At 39.3% G+C, this 22,962-nt stretch overlaps 1 protein-coding gene and 1 long non-coding RNA gene across 2 annotated transcripts in view; one reads left to right on the plus strand and one right to left on the minus strand.

The window, feature by feature from the left end:
* LOC113010524 (uncharacterized) overlaps positions 1-22,962 on the plus strand; it is a 90,460-nt gene that overhangs the window by 26,829 nt on the left and 40,669 nt on the right. The gene's annotated exons all lie outside the window — the stretch shown is intronic.
* Positions 7,123-13,086, minus strand: LOC113010523 (Krueppel-like factor 6). Its single transcript, XM_026149618.2, has 4 exons — positions 12,794-13,086; positions 9,925-10,507; positions 8,862-8,985; positions 7,123-7,951 (listed from the first exon to the last, which is right to left on the minus strand). Exons 1-4 carry the CDS (start codon positions 12,893-12,895, stop codon positions 7,900-7,902), a joined length of 861 nt encoding a protein of 286 aa, XP_026005403.1. The 5' UTR covers positions 12,896-13,086; the 3' UTR covers positions 7,123-7,899.

A 22,962-nucleotide genomic window follows, 5' to 3' on the forward strand; every position in this document is an offset into this window, starting at 1 on the left:
ATAGCTGTGAATATGAATGCATCCTTGACTGCACTTTGCTAAGGTTGAAACTAACCGCAACTAACCTGCCTGATCTAACCTGATACAGGTTCTGTAAGGTGCATAAATTTGGTGTTAAATAAATATTTATCAGATCCTTAAAATTCCCAGTAGGTATTGAGAGTGAACATAAGAAGCATCTGAGTGCACAGTTAATGACTCTAAATCTAAAAGGAGTATATGTGCTCATTTAGAGAAATCTGGCCTTGAATTACTAAAGTCTGCTTTGCAAATCGTCTCACTAATAAATGTAATTTGTATGTCTCTTTATTCTTTGCATTCACTGTATTTTGTTATGGTTTATTGCTGAGAACCAAAGCAAGTGTAGCGCAGAGTTTGAAGTATTTTACATTAAGATTTCAGGTAACATTAAATGACATTTGATGGCTATTAGTTCAGTTCAGTTCAATTTTATTTATATATACTATTGAATATTTATATATTCAATATCGCACTCAATAACGCTCTGCTCCAGCATTCTGCCATCAAAAGAACACTGTTTACTTGTTGCCTGTATAAAAGAAACCACATGCCCTCTAATGTTAACATTCATCCATTTTATATTTCAGTTTAACAGCCATGTATGATTGATGTAGCAGTCCATTTTAGCACACTGTAAATCCTACCAGTTATCCTCCTTACCCCACAGTGAAAAGCATGTCCACCAGTGACAGTCTAAGCTGAATATTATTCAAGTGTCGACATGAACCCATGGCAAGGTTACATTAGAGTCAAGCACCTTTAAAGTGCTCGACTCAAACCTTACATTTGTTTTAACATTGGTTGAGTCCTCGAGTACAGCTCCAAAAATGGCTGCTGTGAAGTGTAGTGTTTAAATAAATGTATGCATCACTGTAATCATTTTGAATTTGAGGCCCAGGCAAGTGACATTATTATTATTAATAACAAGCAGTAATGTGGAAATGAGATAATAATGATTAGAAGATTGAGATTTATTGACATGTGGTTTTGGTATCTAGTTTGAGCAAATGAACTGTTATGATAATTGTGTATTAAAAACATCTTTAAAAGAAATCACATTTCTTTGCATAACCAGGAAAAAAATCATTAGATACAGCTGTAGGCTAAATTCTACCTAGAGTCATGTATTGAAAGATTTAAGGTTATCCTCTCACACTGGTGCTGGTTTTAACTAACTACTAAGCCTGTCCCTGAGCCTGGTTCTGCCAGAAGATTTACTCCCGTTAAAAGACATTTTTTCCATCCCACTGTTGCCAAAGCGCTTGTTCATTGAGTGTTATCTAACTGTTAGGGTTTGGGGCTCTTTATGTTTTCTCTGTATTATTATTGTACAATATAAAGTGCCTTAATGTCAACATTTTGATAACCCTCAGGGTCAAGCATGACTTTGGATCAGTGGTTGGCATATTATACTGAGAAAACTGCAAGCAGCAGTACCAGTGACCAAGACACTGGCCAATTCCCAATAGGCACTTTTGCAATAGACTAACCGAGGTACCAGAGCTAAATTACTGCAGGACTAGATACCAGAGTGACACGTTGTTGTGGTTAGTCTGGAAATTCAGGTTAGTGGGAAACTGGGGTCAGGTCGTTTGCCATACACAACTGTGGATTCTTTTAGGCTAATTCTAATGTTATTGGGGGTTGTTTGTAGTAAAATAGGTAACCATGTGGTTGCCATATGGAAGAATAACATTTACCATAAATAACCACATAGTTTTGGATGATTATTCACATTTTATAGTATGGAGTTACGCTGGGGGGGGGGGGGAGTTGGGCTCATTATTAAAATCCTAGTGCTTAGTTGTCGCTTACTCCGAATGCCAGTGGCAGAACAGCTGCTGTGTTGAAGTGTAGAGGTGCTTAAAAACCACCAAATTCACTCTCTCAGATTTTTATTGCTTGTTTTTTTTTTTCTTTACTTGGATAATGTTTCTGTGGTTCCGGAGGCCTGGTGTAAAACTGAACAGTTAAAGCTGTCATGTCATGGACAAGTTTAAGGGTTATTAATTCAGTTCAATGAATATTTTGCACAGAGACCTGTGGATTTACTGCAGGTCTTATCTTCTGTCATTTTCCCACTATTGACAGTGTGTTGCTTGTTCCGGCTCACTTATGCTTTCATATTCAGTTAGAGTTCTTCTCATTCAAAAATTCTTATGTCCTCTTATCTCGTCAATCGTTTTCTGACTACCGTCCATGGGCCAATCAATCTAAATATCCTTCAGGCATATTTTTGCTCACTCAACCACTCCCCCATCACCACATAGATCTTTAGATTGTTCTGGGAAACTTACCACCAGTGTCTACATTCCAGACAATATTATCCTTTATCTTCATTTTCAGCCTGTGTCTAGCTGTGACCTCACCCATGAGTCTGATTGTTACAAGCTCAACCCTGGGATTCAGTTTAAAGTTACTGAATAATGTTGAAAAAAACTGCCCATTATCACAGCTCTGGTGCAAATATCCTTAACAAGTAAATGGAAAGGGCTGGTTACCTTCCATTTTACATTTCCATACATTTTTCTCAAGTATACACAAGTTCCCCTGCAGGGAAAATTATGCACTTTCTCCACTAAATTGACCAGCCCAACATACCATGCTTGTCTTTAATAGCACACACAGCGGGAAGTCTGATATATCTGGAGAAAGAAAATAAGGCCAATCTGAGTCTGTCGCAGTTATGCATATTTAATTAATTCAATTTTTTTTCATCTCGACCACAAAAACAATTCCATCAGTCTTGGAAACGGCAAACTATTGAAATTTGGCCTTGTGGCCTTGACGTTGTATCTATTAATATCAGGATTAAAAAAATAATCATTCTTTATTTAATCTTCACAGTTTTGTTTCATTTGAATAAAAAAACTTATTTTATGGTGTTATACAGCTTTTGTTGTGGTGATTTGAACTGGAATACCAATAAATATATCTTTAAAATGAAAGGAAGAAATAATAAAACAACCTCTTGAGAGTCCTTCAATTATTTAGGGGCTTTGGGGCATGGAGCATGGCAGGCTCGGTGGAGCAGTGTTAAAGCTGAGGCACTTTGTGCTTGCAATCGGAGATGAAGAGGCTATTTGTCTGTGTAGTGTGCAAAGCTCTTATCAGGGATTTGTTTGTGGCACAACTTAATTTGCATAAATTTCTTGGAGTGTAAGATGAAAACTCTGCGCTCTTGGCTGGAGCAGGAGGAACAGATTGCCCTCACAATGCACATTCCTTCAAACAACTCAAATCGTTGTTCTAATGTGGAACTTAGATTAAGCTTTTCATCTCAATGGTCTGACCATTAAATATTTCTCCTTTTCTCCAAATTTTCACATGCAACAAGTATCCTGGTTGCTTATCTATCAAGTATTGAATCGTGAAGACTATTTGAAGTTTATTACAATTCCTATTTGTTACAGCTTATGACTAACAGCGTTTATGCCCTATGTTAACATTGTACTCAGGGATTGCTGAGATCTGAGAACATGATGACATGTAAGTGAGTCCTATACCCTCACTGAGCACAAAATGTTTATTTGACATTCCTACATTTAAATCAGTAACAAAAAACTAGCGATCTGGGATGTGTAACAACATTTTATTAAAACTATCTCTTTAATTTGTATTTATTTATTTATTTATTTTTTACAAATTACAGCAAAATCATGTCAAGTATTACCAGTAAAATGTATGCAAACATAACTTTCCTTATTTTGGTCAGAGATATCAAGCTGGCCTATTAATGAAGTCGAGGTCCCAGTCTAGTTGGCCTTTGTGTGCTACTTGTTTGAAGTATTCTTTATACATACATCATTGCCCTGCTAAACTTGCAATTAAAAGATGTGCCTGCTGATATTCTGTGTGTTACGGATATGTGAATCTAAAGCCTGGCATATCTGCTTGTGTGATGTGAAAATTATTCCAGGGCCTTAATGCTCCATCAATTCCCAAAATAAAACAAGGACTGAAGGAAAGTTGGGAGTAAAATCTAGTGAAGAGTTTACGTATAATGCCAATGATGCCTGCAACCTACAGAGAGATCTTTGGGCTAACGTAAGCACAGCATCACATGCAAAGTTTAAGAGTGACAGGTAAATGGTTTTTAATAAAAGGTGCACATTGAATGGTTGTGGTAAAGCAAGAAAACTGCAGCTACTACCTGAATGAAAATGTTGCTGTATGGGTATAATTATTTTCTACCAAAAGAATTATGATCCTATATTGAAATATACGTGGGCCATTCATCTTGTCTGAAGCACTGAAATATTGGTGTCTGGGACACTGTGAGCCAAAAGCCATGCACTGTGAAGTTTTAAAAGCTTTTGCAAAGGTGTGTGTGTACACACACACACACACACACACACACACACACACACACACACACACACACACACACATATATATTATATATATATATGTTATTAGGCTGTAGAGCATTACAGTGGCTGTTTTTGGATTCAGATCTATTCAAAAAAACACAGGACACAGTACTGTGGCATGCTGAAAAGATGAGCACATAGACGATTGGATGTGGAAAAAGTATAGTCAGAGAGTTGATAATACAACAAGCAGATTGTTCTCCAAAGCTATTTAAAGCACATGAATGAGCCCTGGGTGACTGGTTCCTTCATTTCCATGAACACATACACATATTAGTGTGTATGTGTTCATGGAAAGGCTGTAGGCACCTTCCCACATATATCCGCACTGCTACCCTAAAGGCTCACTGACCACTAGTGTTTATTTTTCTGTCTCTGAAAATGGTCCCAAACAGATTTACCTGTGCAATGTTTGCTAAAAACTACCCAGTTAGGGATGAAACAAACACCATGCAATGTTTTTGCTTAGGTTTGACAACCACTGGAATAAGAATTCAAATTTTAATGTAAAAAAGTTTTTAAAAAGCGCTTATCCTGGTTATAGTCACGGAAACCCTGCCAGTGTGACCCTGGTGCGATAGTTCACCTGGATATTCACTGCTGAATATCCAGTAAACGCTTTCTTTCTGATAATGATAATAATAATAATAATGGAAGACAAAAAACACACGTGTAGAACCAATAGTCTTTTTATCCATTTTCCAATAAAAAATACATTCATACAGAAACTATTTTACAAAACAATTTCAAATGAAAAAATTTCATTATGCCATAAAATGAACAAAAATAGAGCCTCATATTTTCCATGTTTATCCAATAAAGATTCTCTAGCTAAAGATAGGGCATCTTTGCAGGTCAAGTTGGGGAAAAAATGACATGGCAAATAAAAAAACGTAATACTTAGTGAACACCAGAATTCAAAATTATTACAATTCAAGTGTCCAGAACAATTCACGTCTGAAAGTACTTGTTTTCTTCTTTTTTTTCTCTATTAAACATGATAGGCCACGGGTCTAGGCGATACTGATGTCATTTTAAAATGTACATTTTTTTTTCTGACTTTATTATTTTTTTTCCCAAAAATCAAAACAAAGATGTTACAGAAGCAAATGAAAGGAGTATGGAGTGCATCTATTTTACAATAATTCTTTAGCCTTTTATCGTTCACATTTGGAAACAACACACTGCACTTGTTTTTGGTCCCACACCTGTTCAAAATAGAAGCTTCCTTACAAAATTCTCGTAGTTTACAATGTAACATGTCTTTGTGTTTCTCAGTGTAAAAACAAAAATAACATTGCAGACAAATGAATGTTCAACAGGTTCACCGGAGACGTGTTGAGTTTTAACAAGGCTACCTGTGATGTTGACAAAGTGAGACATTAAGTAACTGATGAATGAATGAATGTTCTTTCTAAAATGTTCCATCTGTCATAATTTTTGTGTATAATAAAGCGGCGCCAAAATATTTCTACAAGTGGAGAAAGTGGCCATGAGATTATCCACTTGTGCGCTCATCTGATTTTTTTTGTTTCAGCTCACTGAGAAGTGTGACGAAGTCATGTTACCCATGTTGAAACATGAACATAGTGAAGTTGGTACAAACAGCTTGTCCTTGTCTCAGCTTAGGTTACCAGCACAGACCTCTAGCTCTGAAACACAGCTCAGCTGAACTGGTTGGACTGGTTTTTTGTACCGTAAAGTCAGATTGTGGGCTGTTAAAACTAGAACTGAGTAAAGACAATGACTCACCTTGGAGGTGAGACTTCCCGAAACATCCAATATCAAACCACTCTCGTGACTGAGAATGTGGTCAATAGCCTACTTTAAATGAGTCATCCTTTGCTTTTGAGAGTATATGCTTGACATAATGGACCCAATGTAAATGTTGCCTTTGCAGTAAATCTTGATTTGCCACTCTCGGTGGCTGACCACACAACATTTCATGAGAACGTGCTTCCAAGACTCTGTACCTTTGACAGCAAGTTACAGTTAATCTGAAGTGCATCCACGCAATCGTATACTACATAGTAGTAAATCAATATAAAAGTGAATTGCTTTTCCAAGTTCTCCACAATTCTGTCTCAGATCTGGATAATTTTGAAGACTATGATTTAGTTCTGAAATATCTATGATATATTTAACACAGACGTGTAAATGGCAGTCATTATGAAGCTGATATAGTTACTTTTGTTTTAATATTCAAGAGTTTAGAGGAGTTTGTCGCAAGGGAAAAGGGCAAAAGGTGCAACTGTATGGATCAGAGCCTTTATAAAGCTATTCAATAACGCACAACTGCATTCGCAATGGTCATTTGGTGTATGTGTGTATGTATAACAGAGTGATCTATTCAACAGGACAAGGCCACTTACATAAGGCATCGGTAAGGTCAACAGTGCATTTACAGACAGAACAAAAGAGAAAAGCAAAAGTGAAGAAAAAGGAAGAAAAATCCCACAATCAAAATATTTGCAAACAGTGGTATCCCCAACTTATAAAGAGAATGAAAGAAAAATATGGCAAAACAAAATGACTGCCTTATGTGTTTTGTACAATACTATGATACTGAGTATTATGAAGGTAGCTGCTCTTGAATGGAATTTTGTTGTCCTATAAGGTGAGCAACACATCCCCAGATCCCATGCAACTTCTGATATAATGGCAATAACTGTGCACAATTGTTGTTGTTTTTGTTTTTTTCCTTTTAAGATACAAAGCTTACACAGTGGAAAACAAAATGAGCTTTATAGCGTGTATGTTTTGAGACAGGCTACGTAATACATTGCACATTTAATAGCTGCACTAAACAAAACAACCTCCCATTTTTAGACAGGGAGCTGTAGTTTCACCTCCAGGCAGAAAGGGGGCAATCTCTATCCAATCAGCCCCACTAAACTACCCCCCTACTCCTCTCCACAGCTGACAGAATCAGTCATGACAGACAGAACTTTTTGCTTGCATTCATTCTTAGAGAGACAACACATAACCCTCCCTCAAAAAGAAAAATAAACCTCCCGAGTATAACATCACCCTTGCTATGTCATTCACTCGCAGTTCCACAATGCAAGCTCCATCCACTCCATAAAGCCAGCACAGGCATCCAGTTGCAGGCACTCACAGTCCCCATGCGCACAGGCAAACACACTGTCAGTGGAGGAATGGCACCCCAACCCCTGGAGTCCCAAATTTCTCCAGGAATAAAGCGTTGAACACCATACAGAAGAGTCTCTTCCCATCTTCTCCAGCCTAGATCTTTCCCATATTGGAGTCTCTTTTTGCCCTCCTGCTCCTCCATAAAAGCCTTTCAAGAGCAATCACCACAGCGAGGTGTTGGAGGCACTAAGTATGGTGCAAATAATAGCCTGCGTTGCTTCATGTTTTTCCACTGACTGGAACACGACGGTGCCCCTGTTAACGCTCCCAGGACACACCGGCCTCGCTGATCTCCACAGGTCAGGACAATTAACCCGAATCATCCCTCAGAGCTCTCAACATGAAGACCATCTTAGATGTGCCTCTTCATGTGCAGCGCCAGGTGGTCAGAACGGGAGAAACACCTAAGAAGAGAAGAAAAACATCAGATCCAGCCACTAAACTGAAGAACTAAACAAATGACTATAACTTGTTGAAGGTAATAAGTTGCTTATATTAACAACTAACTAGGCTACAATGACTAAGTAAAATGCTTCTAAATTCAACTGAATCAGTTAATAGACCAAAAAAACCCCGAAACACTGTAATAAACAAAGCTATCACTTCGGCTGCAGGAGATGAAGGGAAAGGAAATGAAAAATCTCATTTTTAATTGAAGGAGAATGTTCACACATCCATCCGAGACGCTAATCAACACAAGAACCCTGGGGTGGTTTGTTAACATGTGAAACCAGTGAAACAAACAATATAAAGCTTCTTTTTCACCCACCAAAGATGCTTGTTGGATTCCATTTAGATTAAAGTACCTATGGCTATGCAGCCAATTTTATTCTGCTTGTTTGGTATTGGATACTATTCTTACTCTCTGTGCTATATAACATGAACACGTGATAGATTGAAAGAATGGGCTCATGCCTCCCCCTTCCACCTAGTCCCTTATCCCAGTCTGTATAGGTTTGGCTGATGTTTTAAATAGCGCCCTGGTAGAAGAGACCCAAACTTCACGCTGTTCAGTCTCATCACACTCCTCCCATCCATTGTACTCAACTCTTTTTATCCACCCCCTTGACCTCAACCATTTTCATCCTTAACCTTCATTCATCCCTCCCACTAGCATGTCATTTTGATAAACTAATTTGCTGCTTTCTTTGTCAGTAAAGAAATGCTTGGCACTCAAAATATAAAGAAGGGGAGTAGTTCTTATGAAGAGGGGTTAAATTAATTTACAGCACTTTGTTTTGAGAGGCATTTGCTATTGTAACAAAAAAAAATGTGACTAATCATGGTGACATATGACAATAAAAACCATCTCACCTGTCGCAGTGACTGCATTTAAATGGCTTTGCTCCAGTGTGCTTCCTGAAGTGTCTGGTGAGTTCATCGCTTCGTGCAAAGCGCCACTCGCAGCCTTCCCATGAACACCTGTAAGGCTTCTCGCCTACAAGAATGAACGTAAAGAAAAGCAAAATATTAAAGCCAGCCATGTCATTTTTCATCTGAGTTCAGAACCTTGCATTTACTTAGCTATTCAAGCAGCCTCTGCAGGTTTACCAGAGAGTTAAGAATTTCTAAATCATAATATGAATATTTTAAACTACAATTTCTCAGATATACAGCCAATATTTACAGTACAGGAGGTAAAATAAATATGATCCTGTGCAGGTGGTTAGCAGATTAGGCTGACTACTGTAAGATGAATAGAAAAACAACCTCGTGCCTTGTGGGCCTCAAGAGCTGTGGTATGCAGCTGTAAGAAGCTGTTAGAGTAGAAGGCTTATGTAACAGGGGGCGAGCTACATGAAAAAAATAGACTGTTCCTAATGGTCCTACAGACCATTAACCATGTGGCTAACGTGGCTGGAGAACGATGCTAGGAATGTGACTTCCTCTGCTAATGGAGGGCCAAGCTGTAAACAGCCTGGCAGAGGTCAAAGGTGACAAGGGAAACTGCTCACATTTGAGCCTCTAACAAAACAGTGCAAATGTCAGATTCCCATAATGTTTCACTCTCTCTCTCTCTCTCTCTCTTTTTTTTTGGGAAGTTGTATGCAAATGAGCGAGTTTCGGAAGCTTTTCCCATGGTGAAATCTGAGAACTGTTGATTTGTTTTCAGGATCCACATCCTCTGGGTGCTACTCGGCCACAAAAGAACATCCCTCCCCTTCGCGTCTCTCTCCCTCTCTCACGCACTCCCCGCCTCCCTTTGCCCTGCATGAAGTCACGTTCCTCTGTGTGAATTAGGTCATAGTTGAGGGCATTCCTCCTGACAAACTATTCAAAGTATGTGGGAGTATTTTTTTCAGAACTTTGAGCAATAACTCAGCGCTTCAGCTCGGCTATCGTCACTTTTGAAAGGCTCACTGTCAGGCCAGTTTACCTGTGTGTGTCCGCTGGTGTGCTTTGAGGTGCGAGCTCTTGGTGTACACCTTCCTGCATCCGTTGAAGTGACACCTGTGCACACGCCTCCTCCCGTCAGGTGATGCCTCCCCGCTGGTCAGACCTGACCTTTCCAGGCTCCTCTCCATGCCCCCAGCCCTTATTTTCCCTGTTGAATGCATCACTGTCTGTATCCCAATCCACGTCTGGGCTACAGAGCCCTCCTTGCCGAGCTCAGGTGAGGATGGTGGTGTGCTGATGATGCCAGAGGCCACGTCATCGCCGTTGTCGGCCAGAATATCAGTTAAAGAGCTGGAGGTGAAGTCGAGGGTAGGGGAGAGCTCCTCTGAGCTGTCCGAGGCCTCGCTGCTGGCATCGGAGTTGAAACCACCAGCATCATGGTTCTGGCTATCCTGATTGTCTTCCTCCTCCTTAATGTGGGTGATCTTTGGGTCCGACTCACTTGACTTGTCCCCGCAGGCAAGCAGCAGCTTGCTCCACAAGTCTTCCTGGGTCTCAAATTTAAGGTCTGTGGCTGAGACGTAAGGCTCGCTCTGGAGGTATCTCTCCAGCTCGAGACATGTCTGTGTAGATGAAAGACAAGATAGAAATGAGTTCAATGGAGCACAGAGCCAAAGGCGTGTAACAGAACTCTTACATTCAACCTGAAAGTCCTTAAAACCACCAGAGAAAAAGACCATTTGTTTTTACAGGAAACACAAGACTCCGGTATTCTCCTCTGCACTGTATTTATTCTAAGCAGCAGCAAAAAAGGGGGTATGCTGTGACACTGTAACATCACCAGCCCTGTTTCTTCTCTGCCTGCAGGAATGAAGTAAGACACAATGTCCTATGCAGAGGATAGTCAAGTACACTCTAAGTGTGTTCTCTGAGCCCATATCAGGGAGGATTACAAGCACCACATTTCCTTCTGAGAGACTGCAAGAACAAGGTGCTCTTACCCACGAACGCAGGCATGGTTTGAATGTGTGTAGGTGTGTGCAGAGGTTGGTCATGAAATTTACATATGCTAAAGAGCCCCCCATTGGGTTAGGGAAGTGCTTGTAGATCTTTTAAATCTATCAATTATTCAACATAATGTGGATTTAATAATGCATTTGGAGGCATTGCTAGAAATAACATAGCACACCAGGGACTGAGTGGAGGGAGGTCTGGTTCATGGGGGTTCATAAAAAGCCTGGCATGAATACTGCAACAGCCACTGTGGATTGTGGGCCTGTTTTCTGTGAAAAGGAAGTGAGAGAGCACTTCCTTAACCCTCTGCAGTCAGCAAGCACAGGCCAGATACGAAGGCCACAAACAGGCCTGTGCAGTTTCCTAATGAAGCAAATATAAAATTACAGCCAAATGTTATTATAACAGAACTGACTGGAACAGTGGCAGCCAAAGCTTGAGGAAACCTGGATCCAAGAGGTCATGGGACAAATACATTTTTCGGACTTTTTCCAAACTCCTCCTAAAACTATTTATTCCCTTAGAGAGAAATTGACATTTTCCTAGTTGCTTGGAAGTTTATAGGGTCAAAATGAAAATGAAACTATCCGAGAGGGGACTATCCCTCTTTGGCTGATCTGGTTACAGGCAGCACAAGCATCACTTGACAAAACGCTAAAATAAAGGAAGAACGACAAATCTCACCAACAACATTTTTAAAATATTATAATAATACCATACTGAATAAATAAAGCTTATCTAGAGATGGAGGATGAGATGGAATAAAATTAAACCACAGGTACCAGGCAGCAACTACAAACACCTTTCGTGTGTGTATGTATGTGTGTGTGTGTGTGTGTGTGTATATATATATATATATATATATATATATATATATATATATATATATATATATATATATATATATATATATATATATTTTTTTTTTTTTTTTTTCTAAAAGAGGACTATCATGGGGAAATCTTCGTGTCTTGGGAATGAAAAAGAAGGCATTGACTTCATATGTTTCTTGTCAGCAGTGCTGGATAAATCCCAGGCGAGCTTTAAATGCCTGAGAGGGCGACTTGGAATGAAGCCCGGCCATATCTGATAGACGGGGAGACAGCGAAGACTGAAGAGTAAGGCCAATTCATTTCCCAATCTGAGCAAGAAGCGACTTGTACCCTTCCCGTCACTACCAGTGTAAAACTCCACTGTTTTGTCAACCAGGCCGCCTGGTCGAGCAACGGTTCAATAGAAACCAGCCTCTCTCTTATTCTCTCTCTTTCTGACAGTCTGTCACTCTCATTTGTATGTGTGGGTCCGTGTGACAGCAAGAGGGAGTGAGCGGCAGGCAGAGAGAAAGTCAGGAGGAGGAGATACGCGCAAAGGCGCACGGCTCGCCATTCACTCGCTAAATCTGCAACACGGCGTGTTTTTCATTTATCACAAACCGATGTGCCTGTATAACCTGCATGCCTGAGTCCACAATACGAGCAAACCACCACTGAACAACTGTGCGCGCGCCGTAGCACCAGAAAATACTGTAAAAGTACAACTAATTTAAAGCATATTTTATGAAATGCGCCAAAAAACTAAAGAAGACACGTAATAAGTCTGCATTTTTACAAACATACTAAAAAAAATACTGATCTGTCACGAGGGGAACTTGCACCATTTCCCCTATAACCGGAGGCAAACCAAGTTTTGAGAAATAAATTTATATTAGCTGCATTACTGAATCAAACGCGCGCTCACATTACATGAAACTACTCTGACATTTGCCAGTCGGCGCGCAGCTGTCACTTAAAACAAGTTTCTGGAAATTACGCACTCTGCTGGCACTTCACACATGAGCCTGTGGCACTATCTGTCAAACTGAGGAATCGAGTGTTTGGAATCAGTCGTCAGCCTACCTGCTGCCAATACTCTTCCAGAGATGGTAAAGCTGAAAAGTATCCAGTGTCGTGCACAATTTGGAGCTCCTGGAAGATGCTACACATAGGGATGACATCCATTTCACTCCTGAGATTTAGCCACAAGGATAAGCGAATTCAAGCTTGTGAGGAAACGAAGCCTGATGTGTTCAGAGAGAAGCTGGAGTCTTAGCTGTATTTGCATGTATACTAGTCTGGAGTCGTGCACTTCCAGTGGAGGTTTTGAGCGTGAGCGCACAACACCGAACTCTGCAAAAGTCCGTCAGCGCACTGTAAACTTCCCCCCCGATTCAAAATTACAGGCAAACCCACCCCCATGTGATTACATTACGTTACGGCACGTCTACCAATGGGCTTGCAGGAACTTTACAAAGGCCTACCAGACCACTTCCGACCAATAACGAGCGAGAGCAGAGTCATCCTGTGTGCCGTGATTGGTGCAGAGCTAGAAGCCTCTCTGGCTCCCATTGGACTAAATCAGCGCTATTTTTAGAACCGTATATAAGCGAGACTCTCGTTTTACCACAACGAGGAAGTTGAGTTTTCTACTGATTCGACTCTGAGCGTCAGCCGCTCCGGATCAGCGGCAGGAGAAGCGTCCGTCTCTAAATAGACATGGCTATCTTTATTTCCTCACACACGCACTAGTTACTCTCGTTCTCTTGGCGAGTTGCGCTATGAATCATACGAGCGTAAGTCTGTAAAGAAAATTGCTCTCCTGCCTGTAAAACGCAAGTTCATGACAACAATATTCAGACGCGTCTGCAGACTCGGGGGGATCATCAAGAACCTGATCAATTTCTGTGCTCTGTGAAACAAATGTGATAGACTTCATCTTTTCATGGCTGCCCAGAGATCCATGAGCATTATTATGAGTCTCTCTGTGACAGTGTAGACAATTTAATAAGCTATTAAGTTATAATAGAGTTGCCATAAAGATGATTATTCACATAATGCTGTGCGGGTTATTGTAGTGGCAGCAGCTTGAGGCATAGCGTGAGGGACAGGTTAGATTTTGCTGGGAATGATGCACATTGGCAGGCGCTGTGTGCGGATGTGTGCGTTTTAATGTCAGTCACCTGTGGCTCTCTTAAGAGCGTACTGCTTTTGCAGGAAAAAAGTGTATGACTGTAGTTGCTTGTAAAACCGCATCAACTTATTTCCTCTAGAAGGGGGAAAGTAGAACAGGTTAAAAACAGTGTTGCCACCCATGGTGCATGGTGAGAGTTCCTAATGCAAGACGGCAATATACCTCTACTCTAAAATGACACGTTATAAATACATTCTGGCACACTCCCAGAAATATATTTACCTCTTTCACTCCTTTGAATGTAAATTGCTTTGCTTTCCCACATCTCTCCTCCCAGAGATCAAAGAAACATGAATATTAATCTGTGTTAATACATGTACAAGTTGGTATATGATGAGATTTATGTCCTCCTTGTGTGCTATGCTTCATGCTTTATTATGTTGTTTGCATAAAAACTCAGTTCATTAAAAAAAGTCCCACAGGTGATAATTTCCACGTTTTGAAATACAGTTGATAGAAACTATAGCTTGTGCAAGAATTTGACTTTTATTTTGTTAAGTAGGGAGTCAGATTCCTCATATCCTGTCAGCAAATAAGGTTAACTGATACTTAAATCACTTTGAATGTGTCCTCTATCACTCCAAACACTATGACTAACACTGAGCTATCATTAAGATTATGAGTGCCTAGAATACTGTATACAGTAAATTTGAGCAAAAATTCATACTGAATTACATAAGATGCGAGATTAAGTTAAAGTTAAGCAGAACAACAGTGGCATTGACAAGTTAAAGGCAGGCGATGTGACAAACAACATGTTTGGAACAGAGTGCCATTGTCTGGCACATCGGCCCGGTCGAGCGCCTCCACAGCGGAGTCTCTTTTGTTGAGCTCTCGGCTGTGGCCACATTTGCAGCACTCAGCAGCATCACATTTTCGCATGAGTCTGTGGGTTTTATGGACAGATAAGACTAGGATGGGTGCTCTGTCATGACATACATGACTAAAGGGAAGCATCACTGCAAAACTTTCAGGCTGTAAATTGGGACAACAGAATTTACAATGTTACAAACCATAAAGTCAGAACACTCTGATTATTATTACATAATTTTATAACATTATATGTTTTTATGCGTATATGAAAAATGAAGTTAGAGAATGGGAGACTGACCTCTTAAATATTAAGTGATGAGAAACTATGGCCCATTTCTTTACCCTCAGCTCAAATATACCAAGATGTTTAAAATGTGCACGATAAAAGTTACAAGAAGGTTTCCACACAACAGAGGCATTTACAATGCTGTGAAAAAAGTATTTGCCCCCTTCGTGAGTCCTTATTTTTTGCATATTTGCCACATAACATAAAAGGCTATATGTGATAAAGTAATTACCCCCTAATTGCTCCCCAAACTCATTGACTTGATGTGCCACCCTTGACAGCAAGAACTGCAATAAAATGTGTGTTGTAACTGGCAATGAATCTTTCACTTTTTCTGCAGATGGATTTTGACCCACTCTTCTTTGCAAAATTGTTTTAATTCAACCACATTGAGGGGTTTTCAAGCATGAACAGCCTGTTTAAAGCCATGCCAAATCATACACACATCCAGCTAATCCAAGTAGTTTGAGCTTTAGGGTGCAAATTAATAGCCAGAAATTCTCCTTTAGGATTTTCTGTTAGACAACAGAATCAATATGGCAAGGTTCCGAAGCAGCAGAACAGCCCCAAACCATCACACTACCATCATGATATTTGACTCTAGCACAAGGTTCTTTTGATGAAATGCTGTTTCTGGACTCAAACCTTCCAAAAAGTTCAACTTTTGTCTCATCAGTCCACCTGATTTATGTCAATGACTTGTTTCCAATCTGTTCTTGAGTTTCTTTACATTAGTTTGTTTAGCCTGCTTTAATTTATCAGGTTGTGTTTAAGTGATTTACTGATTGAGCAGGTCTGGCAGTGATCAGTGAAATAATGAAATTGAGCTCAGCTTCCCAGAAAATTAGGTTAATCATAGTTAATTCAAGATTTTATTTCAAGTAATTGAAACAATTACTTTTTCCACATACAGCCAAGTAGGTTTGGCTAGCTTTATTCCCTTAATACCGTGAACAAAATCCCATTTAAAAAAATAAATAAATAAAAATCCTTGTCTAAAATAAACACTTGTTTGATGGTGTGGAACATGTAAGTGTGAGAAATACGCAAATGATACGAAAGAGGAAGGTTTCAAATACATTTTCACAGCACTGTATATAAAATGGAATTAATCAAAGCTAAGCTACCACAGAATAAAAATGTAACACTTGTAAGCAGTTTGTGGCTGTCTGGATGAAGGTGCAAAGACACATCTGAACGCAATTTTCTTAAAAAGCTAACAGTGCCTAGCTTGATGCTAATGATGCTATGCATTGAAGAGAATGCTAATTGGCTGGAAAGTTTGCCTGAACAGGGAAAGAAACAATAACAGAGGTCACTGTGAGGAACAAGAGTAAAAAATAGATTATTGGACATGAGTAGTGTACCAGAGGATGAAATTGTAATGATGATGTTATGAAGAAAATAGAGAAGCAAGAAAAGCATATATCTCTAAGGAATAGAGAGATGATTAAACTTGTGTATTAACATCATATTTAATGTAAGTGATGGTAGGGAAATACCAGTACCTTAGAGCAGTGGTGCCCAAACCCTGGGCCACGTACTGGTCCGTGAGTCATTTGGTACCAGGCTGCAAGAGTTGAGGCTCGGGTGTGAGATTTATGGTTTTCAGGGTTTTTATCGTTAACTCGGTTTCCCTGGGTCTTTTCCCGTGTTGTAGTTGTGTGTCTTATTTTGAAATAAATAGTTACACGTTACCATAGCGACCAGAGAGCATTAAGGGGCAGAGAGGAGGATGTTACTCTCAATGTTGTTGACGCATTTCAGGAGGATGCTGCTAGTGAAGTTACACAATTACACAGTGAATTCGCGTTAATTATTATCTTTACAAAATACCACAGTTTTTGTCTTTGTCATATCATTTTATTTTGTTGTATTTATCCACGACACCTTAAGGCCAGTCCGTGAAAATATTGTCTGACATTAAACCGGTCCGTGGCGCAAAAAAGGTTAGGGACCGCTTACTTGGAGTATGTATCTGTGACCTGATTTATACTACTTAGGTACTATATATTAACTGGTATTACATATGGTTTCTGTTTTGTTTTACCAAGGATGCACAGTTTGTTTTTAATATGCTGCTGTAAGCAACTTCTCTCTGTTAAATACAGCTTGGACCCGCTGTTTCCATCAGCAGCACAGCATAAGCAGATTTTGTCTGCAGACTGAATATATTCATGTATCATTTGCATGTAGCATGAAAAAGGGATACAAATTATGTTAGAAATGCATTTTCATTGAGGGGAAATTATTATTATTTTCATTTGACTTGCATTAGTTATTGCAGTTGTGGCTTGTATGGAGCATGTTTTTCCCTTTATTGTACATTGACAATAAAGAGCTATTCTATTCTGTTGTCCCAAGAATGCAGTACAGTCACAACGTTTTAAAGTGACACTTTTGCTGTCATAAAAAACAAACAAAAAAAGCACTTCCTGCATGAAGTCTATATTTATCGTCTCTGTAGATATGTCATCAAATCAGATTCCTGCCAATTTTTTGTTCTGTGTGGTGGACGCTGATGCAAAGAAAACGAGTCATATAATTACAGTTGCCATGAGTTATCTTGGCTGCAGTGCACGTGGGATGCTGATCTGTGTTAGGATGAATCCATAGCAACAAAATATTGGGCATAAACAGCATGCAGGCAAGCAGCACAGATACTATCACGCCATCTATCCTGTGTGTATTTGAATATTTATCTGTCCTATGTCTCAACACTTCATATACAATGGCTTTCCTACCCGACACTGGGCAGGTTTGCAATTACGTAAACGATGCAAACAATACTGGTTCAGAAACGATTTATCAAAAATATCACATCACATGTAAAACAAAGGGTTTTCCATTTTTTCAGTCTACACCATAATTATTATTTTATTTTACACATAATTTTATTGACAATAAGACATGCTGCCATTTCTTTTAACACAGCTAACAGCTAAGAACACAACTTTGTATTCATACCACATGCTGCAAACTGAATAAGCAGCCAGTACATGACACAGGCCACAAAGTCAGGTCTTTTTTAAAAGTCTAACCATAGACAATGACAGGAATCAAGCAGAGAAAACAACCCATTGCCTGTTTTGCATCCACTACACACAATTGAAATCCTGCATTTGGAAAGCATGCCAAAAAGTGGTCACTCACTTTTAATTAGCTGTCCTAAAATTCTATGCACAGCAGATAATGGCCAGTTCTTAATTTGCAAACAGCGTCTGGTGCCTGATTAGAAATCCATGGCTGCAATTAGGCTAAAAAGTTTTGTTGTTGCCATTAGGAAAGAAAAGTCAGATAGCATAATAACAAATGACAATGATTTAGAAGCCGCACATGTTGTGTCTGCGGTTTTGATTGATAGTCTCACAAATGTATGCCATTTAGTGGAATTACAATTTGGATGCATGAGAGACTTGATTTTGCTAACACATTTAGTGTGTAGCACCCCAACTGCCTTTTACTTGAGTCTAATCAAAATGCAAAGATATTCATAGTGAAAGAAAAGTACAGTATGTAAAAGCAGGGAGCAGGCACAATAAGCAAAAGTCTGTGGAGTGACTGCAGCAAAACAAGCAGAGTTAATTTAATTGGTTCATTACATCACATGTCCTATTGATCTTGGGTTTTGATGCACTGTGGATGAATCAGAATCATAAGACCTCTGTCATTAAAGGGAGTGGAATTCTGTTTCACAGTTGCTGTGTTTAGAAGAGAAAAATATCTCATGGGAGTACTGCTGTAAATCCTGAGGAGATAGAACAGACATGCTCTTCCCTTTTTCAACACCTGCTCTTAAAGTGCTTTTGAACAAGCTTTTCAGTTCCCAGCAGTCCAACATTACAATGTAGGTGTAATGTTGGACCTCCCCCCAACACACACACACAAACAACAGCATCAAGAAATCAAAACAAAAAAAACTTTGTTAATTTAGGTCTGGGGAAGGGTTTAGGTTAACATAGGGGATTCCCATTGTCATGGCAACATTAATAAACATCCTGATCAGGTTATGAAACAGTGCACGGTCTTTTCATTTTTAAACAGGAAGCAAACAGTACTTCTTCATCATTATGGCTACACAATAACAAACATGCGTTTGAGGTTAGGGAGACCTCATGATGGAAAAAGAACCAAAAAAACAACAACTGTGTGTCATTCGGAAGGTGAAAAAATGTTCATTCGTTGTTTTTGTTGACTCATTCATCCTCTCTAAACTTCTGCATGTACTGACTCAATGGCTTTATAACAACATAACCTCACTTCCCCCTTTTCTTCTCACAATGAAACTGAAAAATGAGGTAAATAAATCATCCTGTGAAACTTAAAGGCCAGATGGCCCTCTTACGAGTTCTGGGTCTACCCTCGTGGCCACCCACTAGTTGAGCGCTCCTGGAAACCCTCCAAAGGAAGGAGTCCAGGAGACATCCTGGTGAGAAGCCCAAATCACCTCAGCTGTCGCCCAAAGTGAAGGAAAATCCTCACCTTATTTCTAAAGCTGAGCCTAACCATCCTAAAAATGCATCTGACTTAGCTCTCTTTACATCACAATGGTCTGGGACATTACACAAATGACACAATATGGTTTTACAATAATAATACAAGGTATAATAAATAAACACACACCCAAGTGTAATAAAATGTGAGCAACAATGACAGAGATTTTCATGGTGAAATAATTCTGCTTCAGCTATGTCCACCTGTCAGCTGTACATAAGGTGAGCCATGACTCTGCATTATCTCATTCAAGGATCACGTCACATGTTCTTCTCATACATCGAGGTCAGATTTAAATGACTACAGTATGTTAACCATTTCTTGGAACGTCTGATTTAATTCAAGAAACCCAGGGGAGCATTAAAACAATGATCTGAGAGAAGACGTGATGAAAAGGGTGCTGGAAAGACTCAGATAAATGTATAGGGACGGTGAGTGCCTATATGTCTTGCATGGCATATATGAAAAGCTTTTAAGTGAGAAAAAGTGCGATGTTGTCAAGTGTTGGTAAATTTGTTGCTGGTGACATCATTTTTAAAAGGGACAAGCGAGAGCTCCAAACACTTTGCCAACCATTAGGAGTCCTGTGTGGAGTCCCAAAGCATTTTGAAAACAAATTAGTGCAGTTGATGCTGACCTGAAAGACGGTAGTGTCCGACGAATTGCAATACACTCAGCCTTCTACAAGCTTGGGAAAAACAGAAGTGGTGTAGCAAATGTATTGATGTGCTAATTAGTGTGTGATGTCATTTGGAAACCTTGTATGACTTGACTGAGCAGTGAACAGCTTCTTTTGTTTTTGTTAAAAGAATAGGCCACATGTGCCCTTGGGCAACCATAATGCATAGCTTGGCGGCTGAGAAATAAAACGTCCTGCACTCCATGTCATGATCATCTGAGTGGCATAAAACGAACGTTAAGTTGTAAAGCATGTTTTCACTGACATATATAAGACTTGTGGTAACACATAGCATGAACCAGTTTAACTAAACTGAACTGAATTTAATTCAAGTCACGTCAGTTTTATTTATATTTTGAGAGTTCACACCATCAGTAAGCTCAAGATGCTAAATGTTGTACAGTATACTGGTTAAGCAAGCGTTAAGCAAGGGTAAGGAGAAAAGACATCACTAGCAGGATCTGCCTTAGAGAAAAGAGATAACAAAAACCAGAGCAGAGAGATACAACAAATGAGATAAAACACAAAATTAGAGAGTCGATAAAAGTTAATGATGCTTAATAAAGGTGTAAAAACACACCGGGAGTGAAAAGGTGGAAGTGGAGAATAAGTGCTGAGTGCATTATGTGAGGTCTTCCAGCAGCCTGAGCTTTTAGCAACATAACTAAGGGTTCAGTGTCAACTAACTCTAAGCTTTTTCAAAAAATTAAAGTTCTTGTGTGTGTGTGTGTAAACAGACACAAAGCTTTATTTTAATGAACAATACACATTGTTTCAGGTTGTGCCATGTCAAAGAACAAAACACAGCAAAAAACATGGCACCTCTGAAGCAGCAATGCGACTTAATACAGTTATGCTATGCGAGGATTAAGAACTGATGTTAACTCTCTACAGTGAAATTTATCTGCAAATGCCTGCAAACTGCAGGTTAGAGTTTTCTACTGCATTTTTTTCTATTAATTTCTATTAAATGTTGCAATGTCGATCATTCTGATTACAGTGATTACATCACAGTTAGATGCACTTATGGAGAACCCGTCCCTTGTGCTTGCCTATATAATTCTCTTCAGTGTGTGCAACTAATAATTTATGGACTGTAATCTTGTTCTACTCTCTTGTATTTATAGAGAAGATGATGCAGATAGTAATCCTGTAGGGCTCTAGCTCAACTAAAATGGAATCATGCATTTGCTGTAACAGGAGTGTTGACCTGTGTACAAAACTGTTCGCTGGTGCATGAATGCACTTATTCCAGTCTCTGTCGGTGAATGCATTCATGCATACGTTTGTTTGTGTGTGCGTGCGTGTGTGTGTGTTTGTGCATATCTGAATTTGTGTGTTTGTGTGCACACACCTGTAATCAAAGGGCCATTTACAGGAATAGCTGATGGCAGCCAGAGTGCTGAGGAGGAAACAGCAACAGCTGACTGTGAGTCATCTTCATCTCATGACCGGTTACTCCATAGAAACACAATCCTTCACTTTACCTTGACCAATATGCTGTGAAGTGTGCAGAATTTCTGTGGTTTGGTCTCTTGCGAAAAGCATCCTCTAGTTGAACACTGTACTTTTGTTGTAGATTTGATAGAGCAGCAGGGTGATCAAATGGCAAAAAGACTAACCAGGAGCCAAAGTGTCACAAGTTTGTTCCCTGTATGCATTACAAATGTGGTTGTCAAAGACATTTTCCTTTGCAGAAAAAAAAATCATATAATTTAGTTGTTTGCATTGTTTTAGTTGTACATATGTGCCTGAATTTTAGGGAGCTGGGTGTATCTTCTTGCTGAAATAAAGTGAAACTGAAGAATTCAGCATCTCTGAACAAAAAGAAGCATCCCTTCCACACGATCAGCTAAATGTGTGTGATGTAAAAAATGTAAAAGATAAAGTATTGATTTCAGTTTAGAGGAGCACAGCCCTTATCAATGAGCGCTGAGGTCAGTTGTTTTAGCTTTTGCTTTAGCTCTGGAGATTTATCACCTCTGTTGAATTGTAGCAGGAGTGAGATAAATTGAACGCTGATCCTTGGTGGAATAAGACAGCAGCTTCACCCAGAGAAAAATGTGAGATATGAATCGATGAATTTAACTCTTGCGTGTGATTGATGGTCTAAAATTAAAACAACGACTTATTATTGAATAGTAACCTCAACTTTTGGTTGTGATTGAATAAAACCGAAGAACACACCTGTTGATTATCATATATTGGCACTGAGAACAATCTCTTCAGATGTTTTCAAGCTGTCGACAGATTATTATCACATGCTGTCAAAAACCCTCCGTTGTCCTTTCACTGCTTTTCTACATCATATTAACCAGTGGACAGCTATAATAACACTAGTTAAGTGCATGTTGCGCCATAATGAAGCTACATTTCCACAGTATAGTGCCACAGATTTCAAAGATGGGCGCAGTTTGGTTCCTCATCTCCATTACCAGTCCAGCACTTAGCGAGGGGCTTGAATTAATGAGTCGAATCATCAGAATCTCTACCTGACAAAGCAGAAAAAAAGATGAGAGCTGGTTTTAAAATGACTAAACAGTGCCTTGGGAATTTACGACTGAATCATATGAATGAGATATGCATAGGGCCTGTTAATCCCGGTAACGTAATAAAAAAAAATGCAGTTTTTCCATAATGGCTTATATTGTACTGCACCATTGCTTTTCTTGTTAAAGGAATTATGTTAATGGTTCGGACACTTGGAGATACATTAGTTTAGCAACTTAAACCTAAGTAAGTCCTTACAAGATACTTTTGCACAATACCACAATTTTAAAATGACA

This window comes from Astatotilapia calliptera, chromosome 18, assembly GCF_964374335.1.
Source record: "Astatotilapia calliptera chromosome 18, fAstCal68.1, whole genome shotgun sequence".
NCBI classification, from domain to species: domain Eukaryota; kingdom Metazoa; phylum Chordata; class Actinopteri; order Cichliformes; family Cichlidae; genus Astatotilapia; species Astatotilapia calliptera.

Coding starts and splice junctions, on each gene's coding strand:
- LOC113010523 (XM_026149618.2), bottom strand. CDS start 12,895: ATGGATGTCATCCCTATGTGTAGCATCTTCCAGGAGCTCCAAATTGTG. Junction 10,508..12,793: donor TGGAAGAGTATTGGCAGCAG/GTAGGCTGACGA, acceptor TCATCTACACAG/ACATGTCTCGAGCTGGAGAG. Junction 8,986..9,924: donor ACACCAGCGGACACACACAG/GTAAACTGGCCT, acceptor TCATTCTTGTAG/GCGAGAAGCCTTACAGGTGT.